The 14459-nt window shown below is 34.8% G+C and overlaps 3 protein-coding genes and 1 long non-coding RNA gene across 5 annotated transcripts in view; 3 read left to right on the plus strand and 1 right to left on the minus strand.

Moving 5' to 3' along the window:
• Positions 1 to 7366, minus strand: part of LOC119635947 — a 70574-nt gene extending 63208 nt beyond the window's left edge. Inside the window, exon 1 of the long non-coding RNA XR_005247109.1 lies at positions 7033 to 7366. This is a non-coding gene — a long non-coding RNA (uncharacterized LOC119635947). The remainder of the gene's footprint in view (positions 1 to 7032) is intronic.
• On the plus strand, positions 435 to 2213 carry LOC119635943 (probable hydroxyacid-oxoacid transhydrogenase, mitochondrial). 2 transcript variants are annotated; one of them, XM_038030985.1, is made up of 5 exons: positions 435 to 645; positions 706 to 784; positions 845 to 1361; positions 1426 to 1776; positions 1849 to 2213. In XM_038030985.1, exons 1-5 carry the CDS (start codon positions 596 to 598, stop codon positions 2166 to 2168), a joined length of 1317 nt encoding a protein of 438 aa, XP_037886913.1. In that variant the 5' UTR covers positions 435 to 595; the 3' UTR covers positions 2169 to 2213. The 2 variants fall into 2 exon arrangements, with proteins under 2 accessions (XP_037886913.1, XP_037886912.1); XM_038030984.1 differs by having other exon boundaries at positions 436 to 645; positions 1426 to 2213.
• Positions 1650 to 4101, plus strand: LOC119635945 (cell growth-regulating nucleolar protein). The gene is made up of 2 exons (XM_038030986.1): positions 1650 to 1668; positions 2562 to 4101. The coding sequence occupies exon 2, from the start codon at positions 2623 to 2625 to the stop codon at positions 3817 to 3819; it is 1197 nt and encodes a 398-aa protein (XP_037886914.1). The 5' UTR covers positions 1650 to 1668; positions 2562 to 2622; the 3' UTR covers positions 3820 to 4101.
• LOC119635946 lies at positions 5410 to 6526 on the plus strand. Its single transcript, XM_038030987.1, has one exon. The coding sequence runs from the start codon at positions 6146 to 6148 to the stop codon at positions 6302 to 6304; it is 159 nt and encodes a 52-aa protein (XP_037886915.1). The 5' UTR covers positions 5410 to 6145; the 3' UTR covers positions 6305 to 6526.
• Positions 7367 to 14459: the final 7093 nt, after the last annotated feature.

Here is a 14459-nt window from a genome sequence, read left to right on the forward strand (position 1 = left end):
CATTATAGAGTCTCTGAAGCTTCCTTTTGGGTTTTGCAGATTATAATGGAAGAAAACAAAATGAGCGTACCCCCATCCTAAAGTGCTGGGTATAATAACACCACAAGAGAAGTCTACAAATTTAATAACTACATTCCTTGTACCACACAATCTAACTAAAAAAGTTTACTCTCCTTTTATGAGCAAAGATATAATCAAAAGGATTTTTGGTTCGTTGCGGATATCGGCAGAAAACATCAGCTCTTGAATTTATTTTTTAACAGAAAATGTCCAGATTAACAAAGACCTGGCAAAGAGTCAGGCTCTCTGATAACTGCAAAACAATTGAAAATTAATGAAGAGCATAAAAATTTTACATTACGATCTTATGCATGAAACTCTCTTCTCAATTTTCTCTTCGCTTTGCAAAAGTTTCAAGTTCTTAATGTATGGCGCCTTTATCACCATACAACGACGTGATTATATATCAAAGGGAGCATATTTTGTATAAAATCCAGTCATTACGCTAACTTTCCTCAGCAAAGTCGCGTCTCAAATGATTTTTTCAAATATTTTGATAACTTAAGTCAATATTGCGAAATTTTTTTAAAGCAAAATGTCTCACAGGAAAGCTTTAAGCATTTTAAACACCATAACAGCGAATGCGTAAGTTTCACAAGTACTTGGTAAATTTTAATCCGTTTAAAAACTTATTCTGTAATGAAGTTGTCGGTGTCCCGCTCATTCACTCAATTATGGCTCCACGGCAGCAAAGACCGCCGCAAAGATGGAATATGCTTTTGAGGTAAGAACCGTATGTTATATGATGTACGAGTTTACTGTAATCTCTTCCATTTTCGTTTAGATGTCATCGTCTATTGTACGTTTTGGTCCAGGTGTTAGCGGTGAATTGGGTGCTGACCTTCACAATATGGGTGCCAAGGTTGTTTGCGTGGTAACCGATAAGAATGTGGTTAAATTGAAAAGTGTCAAGACAGCATTTGATGCTTTAAAACGTCATGGAATTGAATTTGACGTATACGATCAAACTAGAATTGAACCAACAGATGAGAGCCTTTGGCAAGCAGTACAATTTGCTAGAGCAAAAGAATTTGATGCTTTTGTAGCCATAGGTGGAGGTTCATCTATTGACACCTGTAAAGCAGCCAATTTATTTGCTTCAGATAAACAAGCAGAATTCTTAGACTACGTTAATAAGCCGGTGGGGAAAGGCAAAGAAGTGAATATCAAATTGAAACCTTTAATAGCAATACCTACTACCGGTGGCACGGGTTCCGAGACTACAGGCGTAGTGATATTTGACTGTAAAAAACTTCACTGCAAGACTGGCATTTCAAGTAAATACTTAAAACCAACATTAGGTTCGCGCAAACACTTGTTTACATAAAGCTAACATCCCTAATAATGTATAATGAATTTTTGCAGGTTTAATTGATCCTATACATACTTTAACCCAACCGGAAAGGGTAACTGCGTATAGTGGCTTTGACGTTTTTTGTCATGCTTTGGAAAGCTTCACGGCAATCGATTACAGACAACGTGATCTTGCCCCCAGTGATCCTAGTCTACGACCTCCCTATCAGGGGCGTAATCCTATTTCTGATGTTTGGGCTCGTTTTGCTTTGCACACTATACGCGACAACTTGATGCCTGCAATTTATCAATCGGGTAATTTAAGAGCTCGCTCAAGAATGCATTTGGCTTCTACGATGGCAGGTATTGGTTTCGGTAATGCAGGCGTTCACCTGCCGCATGCTCTCTCCTATCCCATATCGGGTATGGTGCGTCAATTTCATCCAAACGATTATAACGTTGACTATCCTCTCATTCCGCATGGTCTTTCGGTAGTTATGACAGCACCGGCAGTTTTCGAATTTCTCGGCACCACATGCCCTGACCGGCATCTTGAAGCAGCTTCCCTATTGGGCGCTGACGTTAGCAATGCCCACGCAATAGATGCGGGCAAAATTCTAGGTGATACTATACGAGAATATATGCAACGAGCAGGTATTGAAAATGGTTTAAGGAGTTTAGGTTTTTCTAACAATGATATACCGATTTTGGTGAAGGGTACTCTTCCTCAAGAACGTATTACCAAATTAGCGCCGCGAACACAAACAGAAGAGCACTTAGCGAAATTATTTGAAAAGTCGATGGAAATCTATTGATATCTGACGAAGAGTCGTTTCCATGTATTAAAATATTTTTTTTTTTTTTTTTAAATTTGGTTTTTTACTTGATAAGAAAATGTCTTAAATAATTGAATTTTCTTTCTCAACGCATCAAATATGAAGAAACAAGTCGCTGTATTCAGGTTATAGTCTTTTATGTGTGTTAAGCTATTTTAAAAATTAAAAGTATTTTTTATTTATTCCTTTGATTTTATATGTTCATGATGAAGACAGCAAATATGTTTAAAAAAGCCTTTCATTCACTGCGTACATAGACTACGATAAAACATTTTTCTTTGCAGCCCTATCTATTCATTTCAGTGCTGCCAAATTTATATCACTTCATTATGCACTTTTGTTATTAAATTGTCTTCTTTTTCTCTTCTTCAGTGGGCAACACGTGCGTCTGGCTATTTGTTTAAGTTTTACAAAGAAAAATAAATTGAACAAAATGGTGTTTTTTATTTGCAACCATTGTGGGGAATCTGTTAAAAAAGCTGTTGTGGAAAAACATTACAACACCAAATGCAATAAACGCGTAAAAAATGTCTGCTGCATGGATTGTCAAAAGGATTTCCATGGAGAAGACTATGTAGCCCATACTAAATGCATAACTGAAGCTGAAAAGTATTCCGGTAAGGATTATGTACGTAAGGAAAATAATGGGGAAAAGAAGCAGGATGCCTGGATGGATATTGTTCGTTCTATTCTGGCGTCAACTGATTATAAACTAAGCGCTCAGACGCGTGAAATTTTTCAACGATTGCAAAATTATGGGAATGTGCCAAGGAAGAAGGCAAAATTTCAAAATTTCGTTGCTAATTGCATGAGAATACCCGCAAAAAATGCAGAGCCTGTATGGGAAATATTAGAAAAGGAATTGGAAAAAATGAAAAAAGCCAAGCAGGAAGAATTGGCAGCAACGAAAGCCGCCTTAGAAAACAATAAGCAAAATAAAGCCGTTAAATGTGAACCGGACGCAAAAAAAGAAACTGACTCCGAAATCAAGCATCCAGTGCTTAAGGAAGCGCTGGCTAATGAAAACGGTGCAAGCAGCCAAGAGCATACTGTTGAAAACATTATGAAGTCAGAGCAGCCTGGCAAGAGAAAAATGAACGACTCTCAGGAACCGGTTGGCAAAAAAAAAAAGAAAAGCAAGCAGAATGTAAAAAATCCGCCTGATGTTGTCGAACAACCAACTCAGCAAAATGTTAACAAAGCTCAACAGGAGTCGATTGAAAAAAAGCAGAACAAACGAAAGCTCGACGCCAATCAAAAAAACCCGCTTGAAAATATTTCGCCGAAGGAGGAAAATGCTGACGCAAATCAAGAGCCGGCTATCAAAAAGAAGAAACAAGACAAACAAGAAAGCAACAATCAAAATCCTGACGCAGTAAATGGAGAAACTACACTTTATAAAGAGGCTTTTCAGTGGACCGCTACTATGGAAAAAATTGTAGCTGAACGTCCAAAAGATGGCATATTTGTAGAAAATTTAAAATTTCAATTATTAAAAGATTACAAAGCTAAATTTTTAATTGAAGATTTAGACGCAAGACAAGAAAAGAAATTTGACAAGAGATTCAAAAAATATCTTTACAAATGTCCAGCCATCCAAGTAAAAGACGGAAAGGCAAAACCTTGCTAGACTTAAGTATTTAGTAAGCCCATATTAATCTTAAATAAATAAGTTGTAAAAAGTGATTCATATGAAGTCTTCATAATTTGAAGAGTCTTGGCTAGAAACCCATTTTGAGCCAAAATAAGTCGAAATGTTAATGTAAAGTCAATGAAAACTGGAATATGGCAAGAATTTTAAACAAAAGTAAAAAAAAAGGGCACACGAAAGTTATTCAAATTAATGATTTGCTCTAGAAAGTGCTAATTTTCCAGATTCCTGTAAAGGACAATGTTCGTCATCGCAGTGCAATCAAGCCTCATTTATCCATCTGTCAGCAACTGAAATGGGGGGAGAAAGCTACAAACTTGTAGATATATTTTAAAATCAATTCAACGAATTGCTTCGCCTCCTCTTATAATATAATAGCTTGAAAAGTAAAACAAAATCGAAAAGAATTTTCTTTTTTTTTAACGAAATCGCATCAATGACGAATATTGATTTCAAACTTCTTAAAAGCATTTATTATAGTCCAATAGACAAATGATGTGAATGGATTTTGTGGACCGAACCCATATAAGTTAAATAAATCAACCAGCAATTGTTGATATAGTTTTCGTGTCTGTTAGGTCGGAAAATTAGTTATAATCCTGCTCACAAAAGATAGAAATTTGGAACTTGTGGTTTATGGTCATGGATCTATGTTTAAAATCGGAGTAATTCACTCATGTAAAAGCTAAGGAAATTTACACATTTCATTTTCAATAAATTAAAAAACGACGTGTGTATATATATATAATTTAATAAAAATATTTGATAGAACCTTTTAAAAACGATTCGATGGAATTAACCTTACTTTTAGAAATATTTGATCTGCGTAATATTCTGTTCATTTGTCGTCTATATTTGGAACATCTACGATTGCAAAATTTGACTTTATATATATATATATTTTTTACATGTACATAGAACTGCTATATTGTTGACGGACGGACCAACTTTGGAAGTGGGTATGCTAAAGAATGCTAAAAATGACTAAAAAAAGGGAAAGAAGTAAATTTTTTTGCTCTATGATATTGGCTGGGTGGGATTGATTTTTTCTACTTTCCTAAAAAAAGTGGAAATTTATATAGTACATGTGTTGCAGTCTATGGGGGTGCGAGACCAGACGTATCCTTTGAAAAATTTAGATCATTTTCAACTTCCTTTTGCAAATTTGTAAGCGAATCTTTATTTTTGCGAACGGGATAATGTGTATCACGGGTACTACACAGTTGGGTAAATAAACAACGGACATGATCAGATGCATTCAGAGTTGGAAAATGGCCAAAAATTTGCCTATTCTGTGAGGCTTTTGAAACTTGCTTGTGTGAATTATAAAGGTTTTGGAAAAAAATGAAATTATGACACACAGTAAAATTGGGTATTGTGTATTGTTTCTATTTTTGTACAGGAACTGTGCAATTTTTCATAGGTTTAGTTGCTGTGGTTTAAGGGTGTTTATTCCATTTGAAAAACAGAGGTGTTCTTAGCTTACGCTGCACTATAGGTGTGTCCTTCGGCAGAATTTGCTTGCAAGAAACTTCGAAATTTCTGCCAACATTGAAGTCAATAGCTTCTTTTTGCTGTCAGGAGATTGTTTATAACAGACGTTGCCGTAACGGACGGACAAAGGGACTGACAACTTGATGCTGATAGGAACATCTAAAGTTTGTGGGAGTCTCCGAATTTTTCGTCTGGGCGTTGCAAACGTTTTGACCAAAGGACGGGTGGCAGGTATAAAAATGGGCGTGTTTGTCCTAGAGAACGGGTAAAATGTTCTACTAGACATTGAATTGAAACATGGTGAAATTATTACCCACGATCACCTAAAAAGTCATTGTTATAAAGAACTCCATTGATCGGCTCACACATCTACAGTTGACAAAATGCTTGACACTTTTTAGATGTTGGTTTGTTATCAAAAAAAATCATAACTTTTTTACCCGTTTTTGTTTTATTGTTTTTAAATTTAATGAGGCTTAACAAGCTTTATTTACATAAATGATTGTTCCACCCGACGAATTAAGATGAAATATAATAGATAAAGAGCATCAGAAAATGTTGAACAATTGTTTTTTTAGAAAAAACAACTCAATTAAGAAAATCTAAACAGATCGAAATAACATAAATCATCAGATTACAATGCCCGTCATAGCTAAATAGTGTTGACATGTTTTCCGTTTAATTTCAATTAACTGACAAAATTCATGTTTCCTTCTAATGGCTTGCTTGGAATCATATAAAGACAACTGAAAACGCGGGAAAAATTGCTAGTATTGATTAGAAACGCTCTGAATTAACTTCAACTTGAGAAATGAAATTTTTAAGTATTTTTTTCATTTTCGGTCTGCTCACTGTATTGGGTACATTAACAACTGGGGTCTTAAGTGAACCTTTGCCGCAACCAAGAGGTCGTCCGGCTACTACACGACGCCCGAAAAATGATAACGACGATACTGGTGAAAAACGTTAGCTGGAGGTGGAAGAGTCATCCAAGAGACGTGTTAGTTGCTCATCACCTAGACAAATTGACGAACGTAGAATTGCGGTACATTGTTATGGCGAAGAAAAATTACAATCGGTGGAAATTTTATTAATTTAAAATATATATATAAATAAAGCTTAGTTTTTTTCCATTATGAACCACTCTCCGAAATACTTTGAATAAAATTTTGAAAAAACAATTCCCCTCCAACAAAAAAACATTTAATCATTTCTCCTGTTGCCGAAGGGATTGCATTAAGTGCAAGGAATATGCAAATCGAATGAATATTTTAATTGCATATAAACATGAGTATGTATATATGTACATACAAATTTAAAATATTTTAAAGGTTATGTTTTGCCACGTACACACGGCGCTTGTGTTGATTATTTTGTGCTAAAAAGTGGAATGTACCTTAAATACTTGTAATGTGGGATGTTTTTTAGTCGCATAATGCTTATTATTTTCAAAAGAATTGTTTATTAAAAACGGCAGCTTTTCGAAATAAATTCTTGGCTTTTGGGAAAAGATATAAAAAGATCAAAGGATTAATCTAGGACGGTAGGGACTTACTCCTCATCTTGCTAGTTTTCCGGACAAGAATATATAGATTTGATGTCTTGGCATTTCACATACATCTCTCAATGATCTTACTTTCCTAAAACTTGTCTAAATATGCACACGGAAACGGCTTTAAAAATTCAATTAACACTTACCTGGCATAGCACTCGTATATTCTTTCTAGGTCGCGGCTTAATTATACATTTAAAACACTTTGTACTTGATTGATATAATATCACAAACGCATTTCATATCTGATCATATAAATTTCGAATTTCATCCTTATCATCGTAGGGCAGCCTGTGCATGAAGCGAAGCCCATCAGAACACTAAACCAAGCCCCTTTTTGCATAGAAACATATTAAGCTTTACATTTTGGGTATACAATATTTTGGCAACATGACATGAATAAATATTTCTAAGATGCATAGTTCAAACTGGAGTATGCTCCGCTTATAGGGAGCGATGTTACATTTTCAAAATTTCCATTGCGAAAACCGCGCCAGTCGATGCTCACCATAGTGTTGATAAGCGCATTACTTACATTTGTTAATAGAAGATTATATATATTTATGTGCATAACGAATTTTAGGGAATAGCGTCTAACTATCGCATAAATGCAGAGGTATCGTTTGGCCTGTATTTCTGATGATATTGTTTATCATGTATGCTTTATTCGACATTTTTTCACAAATTTTTTTAGGAAAACAGTTTTAACAACAACAAGTTAGGAAAACTCAACTCGAAGTCTCCTTAATATAAAAAAACGATCACGAGGAAACGATAACATTTATAAACAATGCTGCAACACTTGTAAATATTAGCGCTTTATTGCTGATCTTTCTGCACTTAGATATGTCAATGGTTCTTTTCCATCAGTTATATCATATATTTTAAATAAGAAAATCTAGGCGAAAATCTAGATGTATCCTAACTTTCTTTTTTTTGGATATATTGCGCTTCAACTCTACGGCAAAAAAGACGAAACTGTGCCCATCGGCGCAGAATTGAATAATTTTATTAAAAGCTCCTCAAGTGGATAAAATTTTTTTGATAAAATTATAAGAAGCTCTATAAAAATCGAAACAAAGAGGTAAAATTGATATTAAGCAGTTTTTAATTGGCGAATCAATACAGAGAGTTAAGTATTTTAGCATTTTCCTACTTATTCTACAAGTCAGCCCTAGTAGAGGTTGTATAGCGTTAGAAAGCAGTACTCAACCGTCCGAGTAAGTACGGAGAAATCTTTGTCAGAAAAAGAGTGTACTAATGCCAGAATTCTCGTGATTTTGACCCCGACACGTGAAAACGTCTTTGAAGTGATATAATTGCTCATAAGTTTATAAATAATTATTTGAGATAATAATTGGTGAATAGAATAGGAAAAGGGGAAGGTTGGAAAGCAAATACTCGAAGAGTTATTAAGCGAATTTATTAAGTGCAAGAAAACAATAAAGCAGTCTTTGCTTCCTTCAGCAATCGCCGAAACGCAAGGAGGGTCTCAACGAAATAAATGATTTTGGATAGAATTTCGGAAGCCGGCAAGATGAACCCACCGCATGCTCTGTGCCGTTGAAGGTGGCTGGGCACAACGCCACCCTCATCGCAAAAAATGTATACCTTAGTGCATTTAAGATAAAATTTCACCAAAGTTACTTGATCACCAAATAAAACCTGCCTAGAGTGGGATATAGCTACGCTGTAAAGTAGAAGCAAATAAGTAAACACTCAATTTTTTCCTCAGGACAAATTGTTTGTCGGTAATTATGTAATTGATTTAATTATTTTTTTTTTATTATTTACCTTATTAACGATGTTAAAAATTCAACGTAAGGAAGTCGATATCTTTCGATGTTATATATCGGTTTGTAATGTTATAGCGCAGCAAATACATATGCTTACGTTTTGTTTCCGCATTAGGTCCGCCTTTGTTAATTTGATGTAAACGTACGGATTTTTACGAAAATCCGTCAATTTGAAGGATAAATTTTGTGAGCCATTATAATCGTAAAGGTGAAGGGGTAGGAATTTGTTTGCGTGCAGCCCACAATGCAGAAGAAGAGGAAGCTCTGAAAACACCGATACTTTGTTTATATTTTCGTTTATGACTTTCGATCCCATGAAGAAAGATTCGCAAATCTGCCATAGAGATATTCATCAGGATTATAACTTGGTTTTTTATTTGAATAATTAAGCGAATTTAATTAGTTCATTAATTACTGAAAACTTAGAGCATTTTAGTTAAGCTTGAACTTACATGTCTACCACGAATCGCAGCTCATTGGAACGCGCATAAAAAAGTGTGTCTGATTCCATTAAAATTGTTTCAATTTGTTTGGCTGCTGATTGCCGTAATACGTTACCTTTCACGTGTGCCTAATTGGTGCAAATAAATACATGCCATATTTTAATTTTATAAATAAATTATGCAACCGCTTGGATTAGCTTTGGATAAAGACTGATTAATTAAGAATAAATGCGGTTGTATTAGTGTTGCAACTAAAGTGCGATTCATTTTAATGTTTACGTACGTTAGACGCAATACCTTATACACTAGCCATGTCTTATACAAATACAAATTACCCCGAGATCGCCCAAACAATATATATGTATAAAATGCACACATCTTCGCCGAATAAAGTTGAGATATGATTTTTCTAGAATTCAAAAATAAAAAACAAAATACTTTTTATGCCACACCGATCTCCCTTTTCCGAAAATGCATTAGCTATCTCTGACATCGTGTTTTTAATAGACATCGCATAGTTGTTTAAACCTGAACATTATCACTTTTGCTTTAATTCGTGTTCAATTGTGATAATAAATAAAATCTCTCATTCCTTTTTTTTTTATTTTTTTTTTATTAATTTGGTCTGCCTTGTTTTCTTAGAAAATGTACAGATGCAATGTATGTAAACAAAAATATATACATAGGTAGTAATAAACACGTGTTAGATATACATAAACCCATACGCATGCCAATGTATGCGTAAACATTTTAGGACAAAAAACATAGTGACTTTAATTCATATTTTATATCATTAATAATAAACACACCCATAAATATTTATATATATATATGAACAATTAAATATAATAAATATGAAATATATCGTAAATATTTGTATTTTTGTGTATAAAAAATTACTATGAAGAACTAAATTAATATATATTAATAATATATTCATTTGATATGCATAACATGTCAAATTAATTATAATTCATACGCATGTATACGTATATACATACATATATTTATGTATTATCTATATATAAGGTCTACCGGAAACTTCTTCCCGCTCCGTTTACAACAACTTTGAACAAGTATGCGCATCTTTCTCTGACGTATATTTAGCTTTCTCTTTCTAAGACTGAATATGTACATACTGACCTAACAAAGGAATTGAAACGAAGATGACCCATGTTAGCATTAAGGGTCAGTTTCAGCGCGAGAGAATCGATGTTCGTTAGACAGAACATGTGTTTACGGTGCAAAATATTCTTTATTGCTGTGCCATTTACGTCGCTTATATTCGGTCAAAATTCTCGACAATGTTGACGGAAGCGCCCAAACTTTGCTGGGAGGCCGTTGAACGCATATAGCGGAAGGCTCAGACGCTCAAGGGTGGCGAAAGTGTATCCGAAACTCTCCATACCCTTGAGCATCAAGATGTGCTATGACCAATCACTCAGAGGTTACCATCTATTCGTGTAACAAATTCGTGACGGTCAGAAAGAAAAGGAGGAAAGAGAAAGTAATAGGGAGGTGATCACCACAACCCAGTGGGTATGTGCTCAATCACTAAGTATTATGTCTTTAGCGACTGAACATTCGCTATAGCTACGACCAAAGAAAACTCTATCGCTCTTGAGATTTGAATCGGCGAACATTGAATTTGTCGCGGTTCTTACCTACCCAGATAAACATGGATATATGTTGCGTTTATGTAAAGGACATTCCGAGATGAAAAGGATTTGTCCAGCTTTTGAGTCATTTAATAGGACTACATGGGCTCCTCAACGTTCCCATCCACTCGTCCTGCGGTACCTGTATATCGCACAGAAGACAACCGCGACTTGTCGCTTTGCAAGCGTATTGCCCGCATTTAGAATAACCTATCAATAGTAGTCTTTTTTACTTTCGTATATCACGTCTCCATTTTCAAGTCGAACACAAACACTACTCCCTTTCTCCACGCCTTTCCCCCGATAACCGTCACTGATTTCCACCGTGCGCGCACATATAACGCAACATTATCTGAGCGGTTTGTCACAGTAAAAAAAGAAAGGTGAGACGTGATCGTCTATCTACAGCTGCTTACAACATTCATTTACGCCGCAGTATTTGTACGAAGAAATGCTACAGAAGTACGTCGAAATTTGTTGAGATTATTGGGTGAAGGTTTGAAAAATTTGAAATAAGTGATTTCGATCTCTGGTCGATCGTCTTCTTGTTTGACGATGATGCCTTCAAGATGACGTTGGTGTACAATCCTTTTTTGACAGCATCGGGCAGTGTGGAAAGGCGTAGTTTAGCTCAAAAGAACACTTTAGACTACATTCGGGAACTGGGACATCGTTTTGTTTTAAAAACGGATAAAACTTTCCGGTAGGCCTATTACGTGTGCATATATTGTAACATTCTCAAATCTGTACTTTAGGATACTTTTCATGACAATGGGAATTATAGACTAAGCTCAGCTTTACGAAAACAATTCGTATATAAAATATGTAGGAAGAAGAAGTGAATACTTTTCAAATCCAACTTTTATTAATTTTTGTTTCTGCAAAGAAATTATCGAAAATAAAAATCACTTTTTTTTTTAACGTTTTCAACGAAGCTATGGGAATACTGCGAGCATTGAGAACTATTGTGACTTGGATAGTTTTTTTGTTAATTATAACACCAAGCATGTAGTAGCGGTGCTTGTAAAAAGTTACCTTAACCTTACCTTTGAACATTTTTCGAAAAAAAAATTTGTTTTGTGCATTGGCTTTAGAGATGCTTTGGACCTACTAGAAAAGGTGGAAAGGAATTCGTTGCCTTAGAAGTATTTTTCCCTTGAAATTTCGCGTTTTTCCTCGAAGCGCTCAGAAAACTCCGTATTTGTCGAATGAAACTGAGCTGTGCGGGTACAATCCAATGTTTTGCCTGGTGATTACGAGCTTTCCTAATATAGCAACCGATGTCTTTGGAAAATGTTTGTACTGATTTAACCGATTTCCAAAAAAAAAAAAAGAAAAACGTGTGAATAGATTCATCAATACGATCTTTGAGTAAATATGAGGCTCGGAGCGATTTCAAAGTCTTGCAGTTTGTTATGAAGTCAGCTATAGAATTGCATATTTTCTTGTCCTTTTTTTCATTTTGCCATATGTAAAGCGTGGAGGCATTTTGGGGCCAAAAATGATCGGGGAATAAGAATTAAGAGGAATATTTGAACTTTGAAAGGCATGGTGATCGCAGAGTAGTGGAAAAAATAAAAAAAATTTATTCTGATAAACAAATTTGCCTTTTAGTAGAGGTAAAAACTTTAAAATCATCCTCCAAATGGGGGGTAAAGCAGCAGAATTCGAATAATTTCAATGTTTTTGTATCCAAATTTGTTCGAGTGTCGTTATGGTTCTTTAAAGAAAAATACATAGGATACTTTCGATAAATTAATTTAACTATTAGGTGTTTGCAACAATTTTGATCAGTAGCTTCTACGGTTAAAAATGATAAAGAAATGGGAAATACCAGTGCACATAACGATTGAATTCAATGGTTTTCGATCTTCCTCAACATCAAATAACACTTCTCCATTTAACATTATTGATTTGTTCAGCGTACACAGACGCTAAAATTCTTCTTCTGCCAAATTCATTAGTTTTTGTTCAGAGGTTTATGGCCATGCTGCTCCATCATATTCCGATTGTCGGCCTTGGGTTCATCGGTTTAAAAGTGGGGGCACGAATTGACTGAAAATGCCATTTCAGCTCGAATGGGATGTTCTGCCACACCCAGTGTACTCAAAAGACATGATGCCATTTGTTCAGATCGTTGCAGCACGACTTGGCTGGCCAAGCAAAGTTGATAAAGTGCGAAAATGGGTCGGTGGAGGGATCACTGTCAACCCAATATAATGAAGATTTGTGCAGGAAATGGTGGCTTAGGTTATTTAGTAGCTGTCCTCCCCTGACCATAATGTTTCAATTTCAATATGAAAAATTAATTTAAAATCATTCTCTGACAGTTCTTGGGATAAAGTTTTAACTGCATTGCGTATACGCCCAAAGACAAAAATATTAATGAATCGATTGATTCCTTTACGTCCATTGACCGATAAAGTTTTTTGCTGCAAAATTTATTATTATGTTTTTTCCTAATGGCAAACTGTTGATGCTCGTTATTAATTGAAGATGATGACCCAAGCGTCTTGTTTAATTAGTTTTAAAGGTAGAAATACCATCAGACCTTGCACAGCCTTTTAAAATAAAAATACCTGCTGAGAAAGGATCCGTTGTTTCCATTTTGTAAGGGTATCCTTTCGAATACGTAAAGAGACGCCCCATAGAATAGTAACTTTTCTTCGACTTCAAGAACACTGGCAATTTTCCATACCAATTTCTGCGCGTGAAGTGCAAATGTTTTTGCCCAAAATATTCACTGGCATGAAGATGAAATGACGGACGGACGGACATGCTTCGATCATTTAGGGATTCGAACTATTCAGAGGCACAATGACAAAAGGACAGAAGGGCGAACATGCTTCGATTAATTTCGGATATGAGATTGGTGAAAACATGCACAGACACAGATAGAGAGAGAAGGTAAGCGGACGGAGATGACTCAATTTAGAATTTGACATTGATCAAGAGTTCGAAATATTTACAGCCACAAAGACAACAAAGTGGATGGACGGACATCCTCATATATATTGACATATATAGTCCACAGGATCTCTGAAGCGTTTCGACAAGGTACATATATGCCCCGTCCTAGATGTAGAGTATAAGCGTAGCATTTGCGACTAAATCCCATCGCTACAGATATATATTAAAATGTGAAATCAGCTTGAATAGGATAATTTATGCAGATAAACACATTAGAAAACAAAACATGACGAACACATAGTTTTGATTACATTTGTGGTAATTAGCTAAAATAATTTATTTAGGAAAATATGTTTGTTTGTATGTGTGGGTGTCTGTGTAGTGTACGATAACAATTTAATTGCATGGTTTTGTCGGTGGAGGAGATATGAGCTTATGTTATTATTATTATTTTTATTGTTGTAATTGGTTTTTTTTTTTTTGTCTTTTTTTAATTTTTTTTTTTTTTTTTTTAACACCATACATTATAAATGTATGTGAGAGTAAGAGTTTAAGACATTAGAGAGTAGATGGCTTAACTTTAATAAACCGATTTTTAGATTTAGTTTTACCTAAAATATCTATCTAACTCATACAATACACGAACAAATATGTTTATTTATTAATTAATTCTTCTTTTTTTAATTATTACATAAAAGTTATTATTGTAAGTATGCTTTGAAAGTAGCTTTGGTGATTTCCCACCCACATATGGAACTTTATTACA

The sequence above is a fragment of the Glossina fuscipes genome, unplaced genomic scaffold, assembly GCF_014805625.2.
Source record: "Glossina fuscipes isolate IAEA_lab_2018 unplaced genomic scaffold, Yale_Gfus_2 27, whole genome shotgun sequence".
NCBI lineage: Eukaryota > Metazoa > Arthropoda > Insecta > Diptera > Glossinidae > Glossina > Glossina fuscipes.

Coding starts and splice junctions, on each gene's coding strand:
- LOC119635943 (XM_038030984.1), top strand. CDS start 596: ATGTCTCACAGGAAAGCTTTAAGCATTTTAAACACCATAACAGCGAAT. Junction 646..705: donor AACACCATAACAGCGAATGC/GTAAGTTTCACA, acceptor TCTGTAATGAAG/TTGTCGGTGTCCCGCTCATT. Junction 785..844: donor AGATGGAATATGCTTTTGAG/GTAAGAACCGTA, acceptor ATTTTCGTTTAG/ATGTCATCGTCTATTGTACG.
- LOC119635945 (XM_038030986.1), top strand. CDS start 2,623: ATGGTGTTTTTTATTTGCAACCATTGTGGGGAATCTGTTAAAAAAGCT.
- LOC119635946 (XM_038030987.1), top strand. CDS start 6,146: ATGAAATTTTTAAGTATTTTTTTCATTTTCGGTCTGCTCACTGTATTG.